Below are 19,536 nucleotides of genomic sequence, written 5' to 3'. Positions count from 1 at the left end.
AAAAAAAAATTGCCTCTATTTCCATTAACAGCTAGTTCCGACAGAATGTCACATCAACGGATAAACATTTCCGCCATGGTAATAATGTGATGATTTCTACACATGTAAGCATGGAGGTCATATCAGCTCTCGTCATCACATTCAGTGTATTGCACTAATAAAGAGAGCCTTGATGAGTCACAGAGCAGGAAATTAATGTTGAGAGAAAAGGAGGGAGTACATACTGAAGGGCACGCATTCATACTGGACTTCCAGATATTTGTACGTTCCAGGACAGGGGTCGGGAAACACGTCCGGGCCGGCAACAACGGCACACTGGGTCCGGTTATTACATCTGAAACAAAGAGAAAGGGGGGTGTTGATTTACAGGAAATGAGTAAAAATTGTAACAATAAAGATGTTTTCGTCATTCGAGTTTATAATCAAAGCTGTCCTCTAACCCAGTGTTTTTCAACCTTTTTTGAGCCAAGGCGCATTTTTTTCATTGAAAAAATCCAGAGGCACACCACCAACAGAAATAATTAAAAAACAAAACTCAGTTGACGGTAAAAAGTTGTTGTCGCAATTGTTGGATATGACTTTAAACCATAACCAACCATGCATCACTATAGCTCTTGTCTCAAACTAGGTGTACTGTCACGACCTGTCACATCACGTCGTGACTTATTTTGAGTTTTTTGACGTTTTCCTGTGTGTAGTGTTTTAGTTCTTGTCTTGCGCTCCTATTTTGGTGGCTTTTTCTCTTTTTTTGGTATTTTCCTGTAGCAATTTTAATGTCTTCCTTTGAGCGATATTTCCCACATCTACTTCGTTTTAGCAATCAAGAATATTTCAGTTGTTTTTATCCTTCTTTGTGGGGACATTGTTGATTGTCTTGTCATGTCATGTACGGATGTACATTGTGGACGCCGTCTTTGCTCCACAGTAAGTCTTTGCTGTCGTCCAGCATTCTGTTTTTGTTTACTTTGTAGCCAGTTCAGTTTTAGTTTCGTTCTGCATCGCCTTCCCTAAGCTTCAATGCCTTTTCTTAGGGGCACTCACATTTTGTTTATTTTTGGTTTAAGCATTAGATATCTTTTTACCTGCATGCTGCCTCCCGCTGTTTCCGACATCTACAAAGCAATTAGCTGCTGGCTGCCACCTACTGATATGGAAGAGTATTACACGTTTACTCTGCCGAGCTCTAGACAGCACCGACACTCAAAAACAACACATTATTTGCAGACTATAATTACTGGTTTGCAAAAAATATTTTTAACCCAAATAGGTAAAATTAGATAATCTCCCATGGCACACCAGACTGTATCTCACGGCACAATAGTGTGCCACGGCACAGTGGTTGAAAAACACTGCTCTAACCTAAAAGGACAGACTACCAAACAAATGAAAATACAGCATTTCTTGATTCTTTTTTGTTCAAAATTATTTTCCCTTTTTGATATTTGAGGCAAAATTGGAAAGGTTGTCACCCAACACAATTAAGAATAGTATGATCAAGTTAGTTTAGTCTTTATTTGAAGGGACAATGCACAGAAACATTAAGCTCAAAGACAGATATGTTCTGTACCAGATTATAGCTAAATAGCTAATTTCCATCTGCAGTCCCTGGCTACCTAAATTAAAGGGATACAAAAATCATGCAATAAAATTATGACAATAAAAACATACTATAGCATGTTTTTAAATTAAGAAAAGTCATAAAATGCCCTTTCATGTACACATACTTAATATATAATACAACCACACCTCATTTACATCATAACACAAACACAATACATGCTTTTGTTCACATCTGTCATCATTTGTAAAAACAACCATGATTTTAACAGACACACCTCACAATTTACAATAAAAATGCTCTCATGGATAAATATAATACACATTAGGTTGATGTGTCAAACATAATGCCCACTTTAGTGACCGTGTGAGCAGCTTTGATTGCTCCAAAGCCACCTTTTAACTTCAATTGTGAATGAAGAGTAATCTGTTAGACTTTTCAAGTTTGTTGTGAGGTCGTTCCATTCCTTTATGGCTTTATATGAAAAGGCTGATTGTGCAAAAGAGGTTTTACATCTGGGAACGCTACACTGCCCCCTGGTGGAGGCTCGTGTGTTTCTAGTTGTCACAGCAGATGTAAACTGGACAAAGTGCTTAAGTGGCGCTGGTGCAGTGTTATTTAGGATTCGATGGGCCAATCGTATTGATGCTAATCTTTGAATGTTAGCTAAATTTAACAATCTTTATTTTTGGAGAACTAAACAGTGATGGTGGTGTTGTGGTTTTCGGTCAAGGATTTTGAGGGATTGTTTGTGCAAAGTTTCCAATGGCCTCAGTGTCATTTTGCTTGCCTGCGACCAACATGTTATACAATAATAAAAACAAGACATAATCATTGCATTAAAATAAGTTTGAGCTGCCTCCAGTGTTAATGAATTCCTGATACATTTGAACGTTTTTATGTTGTATTTAAGACTCTGGCACATCTGTTTGATATGTTTTTTAAAACCAAGTGTTGGCTCTAAAATGACACCCAGGTAACGATATTCACTAACATTTTGTATTATTTCCTTATTAACCGTCACGTTACATCAAACAAACAAAAAACACTTTACTTTGTTTTTTTAAGGATATATATCTTGTTTGCCTTTTCAGTCAACATGAGTGTTGAGTATTATCTTTAAAATGGTACAATCCTGTCATGCTATGTCACATGGACAGACAACCAGACAAAAAAACATTTTTGCCGGGACTTTTTGGTGGACGGGGTTGGGTTCTCCTTTTGTCTATGTAGGTCAAAGTGGAAAAGTTGCCCCCACCCTAGAATCGAGAAAGGTACGCCACCGTCATGTATGCATGTCTTGCACAGAAAATCAAAAAGAAAACAGAAATACAACATTTGATGGGTTTTTTTTGTATTAAATTTTTTTTATAGTTTTGTTTGAAACTATATGAAAGATCTGCCCCCCAAAAGTGATACACTATTCATGCCTGTCAGGTAAACCGTACAAAAAAGCACAACATTGTAATACTTTTATTAGATTAGATTTCTTCTTTTCATTTAAGAATTGCCTTGCCTTTAACGGACTTGCAGTATATTTTGTTTTGTTACCAGTGAATGCACAAAAGAGAAATATGATGATAACCATAGAAGCGTTTGTATCAATGCTCTGAATCTATACCATCATTATCTTTGCCGAACAGTAAATAGTATTTATCCTGGGAAGGTCAAGGCGGGTTCTGACACAATGATTCATACAGCGCAATTAAAGGATCCTCTACACCTTAATTAACATTGATTGGCTGCTCACTAATCAATCCAAGTCATGAGAGGAGGAAAAGTTGTAATGAAATATAGTCAGCTTTCTTTATGGCTTCATGAACCATAGCTAGACCCCCACACCCCTTAAGACAAACTACCCACACTCAGCAGCCAGTAAATGCCACTCAAGTAAATAAGAGCTCATTGTGACTGAGAAACAATTATCTCTTCACAAGACCTTTTATTCTATAGGGACGAGGGGGTGGGGTTGGGCAGTGGAGGATGGGGGGGGGGGGGGGGGGGGGGGGGGGTCATGTAAAAATAGAAAATTACCCCCTTGGAAAACGAACACGAAGAAACTCCAAAGTGAATTGAGCTGGATCACAGCAGGGTTGTTAATAGCAATCCAAAGACACCTGGCATGGTATGGCATGGTATGGCATAGCATAGGTTAGCATAGCATAGCATTGCATAAGTGTTGGGTTTGGTTAAACGTAGCAATCCCAAGACACCTTGTGTAGAGTCCCAAGACACCTTGTGTAGAGTTTAACGTGGAGAAGGCATAGTGGCATAGCATAACATGGCATGGCATAGCATAATAAAGCGTAGCATGGCATCGTATATCATAGTAGAAACTTTGCTTTTCAAATAATGAGCCAAAACTCTGAGAATATAAAATGTTAATCTAAAAATGTATCAAACCATATTGTAACATTTCAAACCCGACAGTTTTTATGAATACCAACTGACCAATTCCTTAGACCAATTGGAAAAATCCCAAGGAATGTGTGTTTTTAATATTTTTTATTTAGCTTTTCTCAAATGTTGCGTTATTAGGTATGTCAAATTATACAAACGTTTAATCAGATTAAACACAGTTTGCAAAATAATTAGTCATGATCAATCCACATTTGCAACTATTGTTTGTCTAAAATATGCACAATGTCACTGTGTTGTATCAACACAATGATAAATGACAATTCCATACATTTGACATACTGTAAGTTTGTTACAGCTTCAAATGAAATTCAAATTCAAATCAAGGTACATATTATGTAAGTCTTACTTTCAGACAAGCCTCCTTTTTTGTCTTTTCCGTGTTCTGTTGTGGACAGTCGACAGCAGTGTTGCGTTGCACTGGTGGCGCAGGTGTGTGGAATTAGTAATCAGCACTATTTGTAAGTCACAGTTAGGTAAATGATGAGAGGGTGCTCGTGTTCGATCATTGTGACCCGCCCTCTTCCTGGTTCCAACCTTCAGGATACACACACATGCATGCACAAAGGAACAACGCCACAGCCCATGGGTGGTATTTGGGGTGATTTACGGTCTCGCTCAACCGTTGAAACTCTGCACGGCGGCCATTGTGTTCGTCTTTTAATCTCTTCGTACGCCAAGATCTCTAGTTGTGGCATCTATTTAATAAATATGTTGGTGAAACAAGGGTTAGTGCATGTGCCTCACAATACGAAGGTCCTGGGTTCGATCCCGGGGTCTTTCTGTGTGGAGTTTGCATGTTCTCCCCGTGACTGCGTGGGTTCCCTCCGGGTACTCCGGCTTCCTCCCACTTCCAAAAACATGCACGGTTAGGGTTATTGGCTAGGTTGATTGGCAACGTTAAATTGGCCCTAGTGTGTGAATGTGAGTGTGAATGTTGTCTGTCTATCTGTGTTGGCCCTGCGATGAGGTGGCGACTTGTCCAGGGTGTACCCCGCCTTCCACCTGAGTGCAGCTGGGAAAGGCTCCAGCACCCCCGCGACCCCGAGAGGGACAAGCGGTAGAACATGGATGGATGGATGGATGTTCTTTTAAACCACTATTGGTAATATAAGCATAACATAACCGGTGGTGTTCTTGTTGCATTTTTGTCGTTAAAAAAATGTTACCTCAGCTATTCCGGAACCGCGGATGTCGTTGTGGCTTGTGCAGCCCTTTGAGACACTTGTGATTTAGGGCTATATAAATAAACATTGATTGATATGTAACAGTTGCAGCAAAAAAAAAAGGGCAGCAAAAAATAAAGAGTAGATCCAGCAGAAAATATACATTATAAACAAAGAGAGATAGCTAACATAGAAGCGGTCAGGTAATATACAGATATCGTCTATTGCTGTATGGCGAGTGATTAAGTGTGGGTTAAGCCTATAAGTGATTAATCATTTTCAATATTTGATTATTCATACTTGATAACGCAATCATTTATTTTTAAACTAAACTAAACGTGTGCACAGAGGATTGTTTCTCTTAAATGAGCAGAATAAGGAGCACAGTTGTAATGTAAATAATTCAATGTATATACTCTGATGATTAACTTGTGTGATGACTGTGTTATGCTGATAGTATATATTTGTACTATGAATTGATTAACGTGAAAAACTTATTCGGGTGTTACCATTTAGTGGTCAATTGTACGGAATATGTACTGTACTGTGCAATCTACTAATAAAAGTCTCAAGCAATCAAAAACAGTCCATTTAGCGTGTCTGTCTTCATGAATATGCAGAATATATGCTGACCATCAGAACACCCACAATACTTTGGAGGAGAAGATGCAAATATAACTATTTAGCACATGCAGTGTGATCTATCAAGATTGAAATTGTCTTTGAACCATTGTTTTGTGTCTTTATTGAGTATGACGAGAATGAACGTGCAAACTGGCAGCTGCACAGAAATAGCTGCGAGAAAGGAAGCGATCCCGCTGCAACAGCGTCCTACGTATGCTTGTCAACATATTTGGACCGTCCAAAATAAAAAAAATTAGACATATTGTCTATTCAGCAATATCATTCTATAATTTTATAGCCCCTGGATGACTTAAGGGGCTGATTAAAACAAATAAATTTGATGCGTTTTGGTGTCTGTTGACAATTTTTTAAATTTACATTCACTTTTCATATAGTAGATATATTATTAATACATATATTATTTGATATTCTATTAATGTATCTCCTATATGAAAAACACGTATTGCAATATGCATTTTCTTGCGTTTGGAACATTCCAGGACACACTGGCACACTCATCTCTCATGAGTGCACCTTCAGCGCACTAAAAAAGTGGGTCCATTGTATATGCCCTGCAGGACTGCTTCTAAAATGCCCATAAAAAGTGGTACATATCTGCTGCATGTTTCAACACATACAAATGCCACACGTAGGAGCATGCTAACATGAATGTGCACTAAATGATCATGGTAAAAGCCGCTTAGTACACAGAAAATAAATATTGAAATAAGGCGGTCTGCACCACTTTTTAATTGTACACGCAGTCTTAGTAGATCACACACAACACGCCCACTGAAAGTACACAGAATTTTATAGTTTGCACATGCTGTTTAGCGGGTGGTATTTGGATCTTAGTAGATCAGGTCAATATGACACTACTTATTGCTTTAAATATGAATTTTACATTTCATTTTTATATCCTACTTGGCATGTCTAACCGTGCAAAAAAAATGGTCAACTACACTATTAATATAAAGGCGTGTTGTTTTTCAGTTCATATGTATGTGTTTGTTAACAATGTGGTAAATGTACAGTATGAGTGTCTGTCAGATTTCCTCCTGATTATTTGCAACCTGCTCAGTGGCCTTGTGGTTTGAGTGTCCGCCCTGAGACTGGAAGTTCGTGAGTTCAAACCCCGTCTGAGTCATACCAAAGACTATAAAAATGGGACCCATTGCCTCCCTGCTAGGCACTTAGCATCAAGGGTTGGAATGGTGGGTTGAACGCTGCTGCTCACTGCTCCCCTCACCTCCCAGGGGGGTGAACATGAGAACGGGACAAATGCAGAGGATCATTTCACCACTATGACTATCGTTGGGACTTTAACTTAACTTAACTCCATTAAGTGAAAATCCTGACTTGATTAATCAAGTTTGTAGTACTTCTTTAGTGTTTAGCTAAGTTAAGACAACAAACATAAGAGATCCTGGATAAACAGGACTGTGCTTGTGCAATAAATTGAGAGAAGTTCTAACTATGTTGTATGCTTGCATGTTCGAAATAAACTCAAACTCAAACTCAAACTAGACATAGTCAGGAAGAATACCTTTTTTTGTCACTGGAGTCAAAACAGAAGAGATGTGTCCTTGCCTAGAATCAAAAATGGTAACTTTTGACATTTCTGGGATTCCGCACCGCTTTAATTTGAGGCCATGATTCTTGCCCCGAAAAGAGTCGATTGCACCCATCAGGTTGGGAGTGAAGTATTGGCCCAGGTGGAGGAGTTCCAGTATCTCGGGAGAACAAGTGAGTGAAGGCTGCAGCCTAAGATTGACAGATGGGAGCAGCAATTGCAGTAATGTGGTTGTGATACCAGACGGTCGTGGTGAAGAGGGACCTGAGACGATTTACCAGTCGATCTATGTTTCCACTCTCACCTGTGACACCAGCTTTGGGTAGTAATTGAAAAAGCACGATGGTGGATACCAGAGGTGTGGACTCGAGTCACATGACTTGGACTCGAGTCAGACTCGAGTCATGAATTTGATGACTTTAGACTCGACTTGACAAAATGTAAAGAGACTTGCAACTCGACTTAGACTTTAACATCAATGACTTGTGACTTCACTTGGACTTGAGCCTTTTGACTTGACATGACTTGCTACTTTCCCCAAAACCTAAAGCTTAAAAAGTTATTTGGGAGCGCTCCGTAGCTTTCATTTTGTACGTGTCTGTCTATCAGCGTGTGTGCTGCGTGTCAGCGTGTGTGCTGTCAGTACAACAGCCAATCAAATTACATCTACATTGTTTTCATCACACAGCATTCAGCCAATCAAATTGCAGGACAACCAATGAACAACAGTTGTCAAACAACGCGCCAGTTAGAAAGATTTATACCAAAGTTGGTTTCGTTCGGGTATAAAAACTACGACTTGGTCAACAAAAAACGAATTGCCGTATGCAAATCACGCAGTTCGAATATTACAGACGCAGACGCAACAACTTCCAACTTCGTTCGACATTTGAAGTTGCACAAAGAAGGGTAAGTTTTGAATGTAAGATAACGTTTATTGGCTAAGTAACGTGACTTTTATTTGCTGTGTAATTAAATCAGTGAGGCTGTAAACTCACTGCTAACGTTATAACCATAGACATCTTGTAAGTAGACGCAGCATCGAGCGCTACTGCCTACTGGTGCAGACGAGACGCGGGGCCGCCATCTTGGAGTGGTGATCCGCTCCACTCAGTGCAATTCATTTGGCAGGAGCAATGAACTGTCAGTGCATTTAATTCATTTTACCTCACTGAATACCACTCATTTTCACGCGCTTTTTTGTCATACGTGTAGCTATGATAAAGGACACATGTTTTATTATTCATAGTTTGCTTAACAGTAATATAATATTCTTATATGCTATAAGTGACCAGACGTCCCAGATCAAAACTGGGAATATAAGCCCAGAGAAGGGGGGAAAAAACGGTCAGCTATTTTTAAGTTGAAGAAACAATATAATTACGTTATATATACATGCGTATATCCTACATAAACAATGTATGAATACATTAGATATCTATATATCTTATAGACTGTATCTCTGTTGCTGCAGCAGCAGAGTTTATTCTGTCTTGACATTTTGTATTGATATTTTGTATTACATTCTTCCCTTAAATGATCATGTTTACAGTGATTGTTATGTATGTATTTTGTATGTATTTCGCTTTGGATAAAAGCGTCTGCCAAATACTTGAACATATATAAACACCTGAAAGTCTTTATATCAGCTAAAACCACCAATCTGTTTCACTGGATTCAGAATAAAACCAAATGCTGTCTTACCCAACAATGTTAGTATTTGAATATTGTTACTTGAAGACTTATTCCTGGTTACAATTATACTGTTAAGAAAGTATTGTCTTATATTTTGCTTAAAATGAGAATGCACCATAATCAGTGGCGGCTGGTGAATTTTGTTTTAGGTGGGGCTGAAAGTTTGTAAACCAAACCCCTGTAGGGGCGTCATCCTCCCCCAGAAGATTTATTTGTGATTTTCACATACAAATATTGAAGATCTTTGCTCCTTCTCAACTCTGTGGTAATGTTATTTTCATAAAATACAACCAATAGTACATTAATGTTAAATCTTACTTGTGAAAAGTAATCTCCCGATTCCTATTTTCAACAGTCCGCTCACTTGAGCAGGAAAACGCTGAACACCATCTTTGTTTCCTACCTGTCAACTGTCAGTTTAGGCTGCTCGCAGCAACCAATACTGCGTCTACTTATAAGATGTCTATGGTTATAACGTCATTGCAAACACGGCAATATGTTGCGTCCACTGCAGTTTGCTACCTTATTCATACTTTTTATCAAGTGATTTTTTTTAAGCAGGGTTGCATGAGGTACCTACACTTAACGTTACGTTAGTCAATGTATCACACACAGTAACATAACGTTAGACGGCGGTCACCAGCACCGCATATTTTAGCCACCTACAAAAAGACAAACAGTCAAATAAAGGTCAGTTAAAATGTATACTATATTAAGAATATATTGCATAGGGCCCTGACATCTAAAAAGTACAACTCTGTTCATTGTTATGTTCATGTATTTGTTATGTTTTACATGTGTACGCACACATAAACACACATACAGTATGAGATGAGATCAATGAGATAAGGTAAGAACAGAATAGAAACTGCTGTGGAACTAGTTACAATGCAATATGCCATGGAAATACAATGTTAACACTTTTGTACAAATAAGTACAATTGCACTTGTTTTTGCAAATGTGTTTATTCTGTAAAGGAATGAGTTAAATGTTTAAAATTGTTTAAACTATTAGAATGACTGTTTAATAGTGCTATTACGAATTGCAATGTCAGTACTATTTTTTTTCTTGCTATTTCAAATGCACTTGTTTTAATAAATAAATACAGCGTTTTAAAAGCATACACAATCTGTGTAAAAATATTAATCTGTGGTTAAAAGGACTTGAAAGGACTCGAAACTCAAAATGCAGGACTTGTGACTTGACTTGAGACTTTCCAGTCTTGACTTTGGACTTGACTCGGGACTTGCCTGTCTTGACTCGGGACTTGACTCGAGACTTGAGGGCAAAGACTTGAGACTTACTTGTGACTTGCAAAGCAATGACTTTGTCCCACCTCTGGTGGATACAAACGGACGAAATAAGTATCCTCTGTAGGGCGGCTGGACTCACCCTAAGGCATAGGGTGATGAGCTCAGTCATCCAGGAAAAGCTCAAAATAAGGTGGCTTCTCCTTCACATCCAGAGGATTTTAGTTCATAAAAAAACTCAGTAAAAAAAAGTATTTTATTGATTTGTGTCACAGCGATGCCAGATGGATGGAGAAGATTGAACTACCATGACTTGTCCAAAATGTCCAACATGCACACTTTGTTTTTGTTTTTTTTGTTTTTTTGTCAACCGAAGCTAAGCCAGGACAAAATCTGCAAAGGCAATCACAGGAATAATAACTTCTTTCCTCTTGAGGGATTAAACAAACATGCTTCGCATCCAACGGGATGATTGCGCACTTAATCCCAAAGATTTAATCTTGACCTACATGCAAAAATCCTTTTTATCGCTGCTCTGTAAGTTTTTTTTCTTTAACTAAATTAACGATACTTTTTGCTTTTTTTGACGAGACGTCTCAGAAAACATCACCACAACACCTTACAAAGAAAGACCAGCATCATACACAACATCACATGAAATGTTAGCATGTACCGTAGCGCCAGAGATCAGTTTAGCTACTGTAGCATCAAAGAATAGCATGCACATTACGCTTTTTCTTTGGCTTTTTTTTTTTTTTGGAAGTCCCTGACTGGACTTTAGATAAAACTGTTACCACGTTTTGGCCAAATAGTTTCCGTATATTTATTAAAATATTTAAGAAAATGTTTGTGTATTGAATTCTGGCAATAATATTGTGGTATTGTTTAAAGTAAATTAACATGTTGTAAACAGGTTATTTACTGGGATTAATCACAATTCAAAAGTGGGATTAATTTGATTTAAAAATGAATCATTTGACAGTACCATATTTTTCGGACCATAGGGCGCACCAGATTAAAAGGCGCACTGCCGATGAGCGGGTCTATTCAGGTCTATTTTCATACAAAAGGCACAACGGATTATAAAGCGCATTAAAGGGGTCATATTATGATTTTTTTCTAAATTTTAAACACTATCTTGTGGTCTACATAACATGTGATGGTGGTTCTTTCGTGAAAGTGTTGCATAGATTATGTTGTAAAGACCATTTTCAAGTAGCTTTCTGAGCGTCTCTTCAGGATGCGCCGTTTTGTGGGCGGTCTTCGACAGCGTCTTCTCCCCGTCATCTTTGTTGTAGGCGTATAGCGTGCAAGGACGGCAGTTGAAAAAGTGTCAAAAGTGTTGTTTACGGGCGTCATCTTGCAGTTTACACGTATCTCTTATGTATGACTGCCATCTACTGGTCACACTTGTCATTACACCATGTACCAAATAAAATTGCTTCGAGGTCGGTGCGCAAAACCAGAAATATGCCGTACATTAGGCACACCGGGTTATAAGGCGCACTGTCGATTTTCGAGAAAATTAAAGGATTTTAAGTGTGCCTTATAGTCCGAAAAATACGGTACGAGTTAATATACCTATATTGCTAGACCTCAGAGTACTGCCCATACCTCAGTTTAGCTAGCATCAAAAAATTAATTGCGTATTTTGCTTTTTTTTAGGACTTTATGACCTCTTTTTCCCCCTTCTCAGCAGTTGTTTGCAAAAGCAGGCAGATTAAAGTAGGAGGCTGCCATCTGACAACGAGAGACACGGGGGAACCTAGCAGATCACAACACTGTAATCACTCTAATCGCTAGCTGATCCCAGAGCAGCAGGAAATCTAAGAGCCAACACCTACTTTGTTGCTTGGATTCACGTGACGTCACGTCCCACTCACGTCTGGCTCATTAAAATATGCGTAGTGGTCAGGCCAGCATTTGTTCTCAATGGGTACCAGGCGGCATTTAGTCTTTCTCGAAGAAAAATGTCCTATACTTGCGTTGTTTTCGGCTGTACGAATCGTACAAATCGCGAAAAAGGATAAACCTTTCTTTAGAGTTCCTCAAGAGCTAATCAATAAGGGCGGAACAGTGCAAGATTTTACGAAACGACGACGAGAAAATTAGCACGCACTGCAGTCCAAAAGAAGCGTAGTGGAGGAATGCACAAGTTTGCAGCGATCACTTCGTTAGAGGTGTGTTTGATATACTTTTCACGTCTAGTATTTCCTATTTAAGTATTATTTGTATTTCTTAAAACACATTTTTTGCTACGAGTGTTTCGAAAAGCACCAACTCGGCGAGTTCAAATCAAATGTGAGCAAAACCTAAAAGAGTTAAGCTTTCATCAACGGCAGCAATCATAAATAAAGCTTTCAGCACATACACAATTTCGACATCTATCGTTATATTTTGATTAAGACGGGGAAAAAGACGAGTACTTGGCGTGTGCAACAACAAAAAGGCAACAAAGACGCAAAGATAAATCATGAAATGCAACCTTGCCCAAGCAAAAACGATACATATTTATCCGGAAGAGTCTTGATATCAATGTCCTTGACCCAGCCACACAAATAAGTTGTAGACCTCCATGCTTTTCCAAGTTTTTATCTGTTTTGTCATGTAGAGTGATTTCTGGAGCACAAGATAGTTAGACATGTCTGGGAACTCCATCAACGATATCACTGATATCACAATATCACTCCATCGACTTAATATCACTGGACAAATCTTTTTTTGATAAAGTATAGGGATCTATTCTATTGCATAGTTTAATTTTTTGCGTGCATCTGCTTTTTGCAGGAAGATCTAGGCCCCTTGTGTACTCGGATAGCTTGCGCGCTGCTTGCTGCACAACAATCATCTTGGCTTGGTTGACCACCACTATATTTCACTTCCAGGAAGAAGTCACGTGACGGAATACAAAGAACACATACATTAAGTCATTACTAGACAAATCATAAGTTTGCCAATGTATTTTTTACAGTGGCCCCAAAAATGTTTACCCTTACAACAATTTTGCAGCCAGGAACCTCCGTTTGTAAACCCTACCCAAAAAATAATATTTAAAAAATAGTAATTAATACCATATTAAATAATGAATCCAACTATATGCAGGTATATATTTCATATTGTCATATGCATGTAAACATAACAAACTAATTGTTATTACATTAGGCACAACTGCAAGTTTTCCCATAGCATTGTTCTTTGAATTTATTGGAAATGTTCATAGTTGTGTATTGCAGCTGTTTGCGTGAGCCCAGGATGCAGAGAAATTCATAGCAACATGCCATTGAAAGTCCGTTTTTTAGGAACAAGGCAGAAAAAAACATTACCAACATGTCCGCGCAACGAGCCAGCGTCATCAGACAAATGACGCTGAAGATAATCCCTCCTGTTTGGCAATTATAAACAGGTGAGCCTTTTAACTGCCAAACAGGAACAGGTGAGGAGAAGAGCGCTCTCAACAGATTACCTAACATGCCAACAAAGGAAGTGTAACTAATAAAACTTGAACATTTTGATGGGCCTGCTATCGGTGCTCTGGACCTATGGCCGGGGGTCGTTGGAAGCCGCCGTACTGTGAAGATGGTGCTGAGTGTCCGAATCCATCAGTTTTAGGTGTAACGGTACAAAATGAGCTACAGAGCTAGCCTTAAACGTTAGCATGCGCACATTAAAATGCTAACACTTAGCAAATGTCATGGCATGCTAACAGTTAGCATGTCTCACATGTCAATTGACACTGCTGTAAGGTGTATGGCTTCGGAAATAGGGAAAACAGTGTAAAATTAGATGAAAAAGTTAGCATGCTTACGTTAGCTAGCTAGCATGCTATTGTTTGCATGCTAAAAGTTAACAAGTGTCACATACCAAGTTATATGATTCTGGGGTAAACAGTTGCAAAACCAGCTCAAAAACTTAGCATGCTAATGTTAGCATGCTAGCAAGCTAGCGTGAGCATAATGTTACCATTGTTACCATACGCTCATCGGTGCGAACGAAACCTTTATAAAGGTGCGCATCCATTCAATTGGCCCATTTTTTTGTTTATTCCTGAATTACGTTGCCATAATAACAACAGTTCCAATGTTCCCAACTTAAAATACGCCCAGCTGCGCGAACGAGACCTTTCCGACGGTATAACATATGTGGGGGTTTCATCTCATATTAGACAAAAGGTGCGTACCCATTAAATTGGCTCATTGTTTTTTTTGTTCGTGAATTGCGTTGCCATGGTAACACAAAATGTTCGCAATTTAGATTTCCGCCATCGGCGCGAACGAGACCTTTCTGACGGTATAACATATGTGGGGGTTTGTTGGCCGGTTCGTCTCGTAGTAGACGTAAGAGAAACGTGCGGCACAAGAATAATAAAGTTTGAGGTATTTCTGGGCTGTTTACATTGCAGCAGGCCCATAATAAGAGTGCAAACAGAAGATGATTCAAAACAAAGGAGAATAATCAAACTCCACAACTGTCATGCAGGATCATGACAGGAAATGTTATTTTGAACCATGCATATGTTATTACAATATTATATTAAACAATATGTAAATAACTATTTTGCATTTTAAAACATGCATACACGATAAGATGAGAAAATACACTCATTAGCATTAGGTACACCTGCACCGCCTTAAAGGCCTACTGAAATTATTTTTTTTTATTTAAACGGGGATAGCATATCCATTCTGTGTCATACTTGATCATTTCGCGATATTGCCATATTTTTGCTGAACGGATTTAGTAGAGAACATCGACGATAAAGTTCGCAACTTTTGGTCGCTGATAAAAAAAGCCTTGCCTGTACCGGAAGTAGCGTGACGTCAAAGGTTGAAAGGCTCCTCACATTTCCCCATTGTTTACACCAGCAGCAAGAGCGATTTGGACCGAGAAAGCAACGATTACCCCATTAATTTGAGCCAGGATGAAAGATTTGTGGATGAGGAACGTGAGAGTGAAGGACTAGAGTGCAGTGCAGGACGCATCTTTTTTCGCTCTGACCGTAACTTAGGTACAAGCTGGCTCATTGGATTCCACACTCTCTCCTTTTTCTATTGTGGATCACGGATTTGTATTTTAAACCACCTCGGATACTATATCCTCTTGAAAATGAGTCGAGAACGCGAAATGGACATTCACAGTGACTTTTATCCCCACGACAATACATCAGTGAAGCACTTTAGCTACGGAGCTAACGTGATAGCATCGTGCTTAAATGCAGATAGAAACAGAAGAAATAAACGCCTGACTGGAAGGATAGACAGAAAATCAACAATACTATTAAACCATGGACCTGTAAATACACGGTTAATGCTTTCCAGCTTGGCAAAGCTTAACAATGCTGTTGCTAACGACACCATTGAAGCTAACTTAGCAACGGGACCTCACAGAGCTATGATAAAAACATTAGCGCTCCACCTACGCCAGCCAGCCCTCATCTGCTCATCAACACCCGTGCTCACCTGCGTTCCAGCGATCGACGGAAGGACAAAGGACTTCACCCGATCATCCGTGCGGTCGGCGGCTAGCGTCGGATAGCGCGTCGGCTATCCAAGTCAAAGTCCTCCTGGTTGTGTTGCTACAGCCAGCCGCTAATACACCGATCCCACCTACAACTTTCTTCTTTGCAGTCTCCATTGTTCATTAAACAAATTGCAAAAGATTCACCAACACAGATGTCCAGAATACTGTGGAATTTTGAGATGAAAACAGAGCTTTTTTGTATTGGATTCAATGTGTCCGCATACTTCCGTTTAACTATTGACGTCACGCGCATACGTCATCATACATAGACGTTTTCAACCGGAAGTTTAGCGGGAAATTTAAAATTGCATTTTATAAGTTAACCCGGCCGTATTGGCATGTGTTGCAATGTTAAGATTTCATCATTGATATATAAACTATCAGACTGCGTGGTCGGTAGTAGTGGGTTTCAGTAGGCCTTTAACGATTCTACTAATGTTGGGTAATTGAAAAAAATTGGTCAACCCATAGCCCATGGGCCATTTTCGGCCTGCAAAAGTGTTTCATCCATTCTTCCATGCAACACTAAAGCAATATTAAACCAAACATTTTTGGGAATCTTTGGTTGCCATTTTTCCACATTTGGCATGTTTGACAAGACGCTCCTTGTCAAAAGAGCGCAGACGGTCCATTTGCTTTCAAGAGCAAACTCGTCAAAAGCAGAAGCCGCCTCTCTCTTTTGGGCTGCCAGCATTTTATTGTTTGTCGACACGCTGCAATGTGTGCACACTCTCAAGGAGCTGTATTTATTAGAACGGGGAGTAGGGAGAAAACGTGACGGACGGGTCAATATCCTCGTCCCTCTGTTGGGAGCCATTACGCTTTTAGTGATGGTCTTCGCCCGCCCATGCTCTACTTCATTCATTATCTTTCCCAGCTGCATCCATCTTCTCTCATTCCACCTGTCTACTGGCACAGCACACACACACAAACACGCACACACAAACACTTAAATTCTAGTCGGTCTCCCTTACAGGGAGGTCTGAAAGGTGCGCGTCACTTAAAGAGATGTTCACATGTGAAAAACTACATCCGCTGTATTATAAACCTACTTTTAAATACCAGCATTTATGATAGGGAGCTTCTGTTACATTGGCTTATATTACTTACTGTATGTGGAGTAAATAAAGATCAAATGTTATTACCATTTTAATCAATACTACAAATGACTAATATTTTCATCATAATAATAAATTAAACACCGTAGTAAGTGCTGGTAATAAAATGGCCTGGATTATCTAAGTGCAGTGTGGTGCCGTTTTTATAGCTTTAAACCGCAATATTAAACGCATTTTTAAATTGGAGCATTTTTGACTGAGCTCTTGTATTGCATTGCTACTGTATATGTTCAACTAAAGCTAACTTTTTGAGCTTGCCACTAGAGGGTCCGTGTTCCAGTTAATCATCTCACCCCTTCTTGTTGCACTGGGATGAACTGCAAGGGGGCTTATCTGCCACAAAAACACAATATTAGCAAGCTGAGGGACTGCGATGCAAACATTTTATGAAAAGCCGCTAATCTGCACGCACATCTGAGAGGGATTAAACGTCTCATGACCCAAAAAAAAGAAACAACAAAAATGTAATTTTTGTGATTTTTAAGTGGTGGCAAAGCTGATGTTGATCTTTGTTCTGACCATGCCTAATTAGCGCCAAAAGAAGAGCATGCATGTATTATATATATGTACAGTCGTGGTCAAAAGTTGACATACACTTGTAAAGAACATATTGTCATGGCTGTCTTGAGTTTCCAATAATTTCTACAACTCTTATTTTTTTGTGATAGAGTGATTGGAGCACAAAAAACATTCATGAAGTTTGGTTCTTTTATGAATTTTGTATGGGTGTAGATGAAAAATAACAGTTGTAAAATGTTTGGAAACTTAAGACAGCCATGACAAAGAGACAAAAAACAGAATTACATGGACAACCCAAATTTGAGTAAACAATAACAACACATTTATAAGAACATCTATAGGATATTAGTTACGTCGTTAAGGCGTCCGTTTCCTTTTTTGACCAAGTGTATCGGCAAAAAGCAGTATACCATGACTAACACCACAACAAGTCGCACATAATAAAATGAGAACATACTACCGTATTTTTCGGAGTATAAGTCGCTCCGGAGTATACGTCGCACCGGCCGAAAATGCACAATAAAGAAGAAAAAAACATATATACGTCGCACTGGAGTATAAGTCGCATTTTTGGGGGAAATTTATTTGATAAAATCCAACACCAAGAATAGACATTTGAAAGGTAATTTAAAATAAATAAAGAATAGTGAACAACAGGCTGAACGCCATATGACGCACAAATAACCAACTGAGAACGTGCCCGGTATGTTAACGTAACATATTATGGTAAGAGTCATTCAAATAACTATAACCTATAGAACATGCTATATGTTTACCAAACAATCTGTCACTCCCGATCGCTAAATAACATGAAATCTTCTTCCTCGTTGTCGCTCCTGGTATGCCCCGCTAGCGTATTTTCTTTCTGCTGCTCGATCGCCGTTTTCTGGTGCATATTTCACTACGTCCAGCTTGTAATCTGCAGTATATGATTTCCTTTTCGGTGCCATTTTAGTTCAGTCCTTCTCAGTTTTTATAAGTTACCGCCAACGTTGATGTGATCCATTCTAATAGCTCCAGCAGTAGCGTACAGCATATAGCAGTTAGCATTCCAAAACCCACAATGCACTTCTGCCATGACCCGCCCCCGCCGAATTCTTATTGGTTGGCGTGTGAGTGACGATTGCTGACGTGTGTGTGACGATGGCTGCCATTTGCTTCGTCGCTCACGCGAATGAGATAAATAATATTATTTGATATTTTACTGTAACGTGTTAATCATTTCACATATAAGTCGCTCCGGAGTATACGTCGCACCCACGGCCAAACTATGAAAAAAACTGCGACTTATAGTCCGAAAAATACGGTATATATTGAAATTAAGCTAAGACGTTAAGGTAATGGCAACATACCATTTTTAGCTCAAAACTGCTGCTTTACAGGACAGTGACGCACCATTTGCATCAGTTTCCGATATCTCCCATATAATTCCCAAGTGTAGGACTCCTGTATTGTCTCCCCACGTCACATTATCCTTTCCCCTCCAATATGTGTCATGTTAATATTCATATCACTGCGCTTCTTGAAAAATATGGCCTCTTTTTATTTCAAACAAATCCCGCCTGGAATGAGATTAAAATGGGCCTACGAGCCAGGAGGTCCCAAGAGGGGGATGGGGGAGGCTTTTTCTTTGGAAGATAAATCAAGCGTCAGCAGCCAGATAGGGAGCGGCATGGTTTGTTGGCAAGAATAGAAAAATTCATCCCGGAAATCGTAAATCATTAGACGGGCAGGCCCCAGCGAATAAGCCTCAGCTGCTAAAAAACAAATCGATTCAGGAAGTTATTGCACATTCCCCGCCTCCCTCGCTCTGATTTATACGGGCATAACAGGAAGTTGCATGCTACAAGTATGAACATGAGGTGTATCTAACGCGGATTTGCAGCACTGGGCTAGTTTTCCTGGAAGGTATGGAGTAGTGATGGATGTTTCAGTTGTATAGAATAAATACATCTATACTCACATGAGGATTGATTATCGACTACTCATTTGAAAAAAGTGCATCTGCCACTTCCACTTCTTTCAGGGTAACTTACTACATAATGTACTGTGTTGAATTGAACTGATCTGTTTATGTCATGTGACCCCCTGATCAGA

General features: G+C 39.2%; 1 protein-coding gene across 2 annotated transcripts in view; it reads right to left on the bottom strand.

Moving 5' to 3' along the window:
- LOC133661755 (adhesion G protein-coupled receptor L3-like) overlaps positions 1-19,536 on the bottom strand; it is a 219,437-nt gene that overhangs the window by 171,955 nt on the left and 27,946 nt on the right. For both annotated transcript variants that reach the window (XM_062065205.1, XM_062065206.1), the window contains exon 2: positions 225-334. In XM_062065205.1, the coding sequence (XP_061921189.1) occupies positions 225-334 (110 nt within the window). The remainder of the gene's footprint in view (positions 1-224; positions 335-19,536) is intronic.

Source organism: Entelurus aequoreus, linkage group LG12 (assembly GCF_033978785.1).
Source record: "Entelurus aequoreus isolate RoL-2023_Sb linkage group LG12, RoL_Eaeq_v1.1, whole genome shotgun sequence".
Lineage (NCBI taxonomy): Eukaryota > Metazoa > Chordata > Actinopteri > Syngnathiformes > Syngnathidae > Entelurus > Entelurus aequoreus.
The sequence above is the reverse complement of the archived record's forward strand: the minus strand, read 5'-3'. Positions and strand labels throughout refer to the sequence as shown.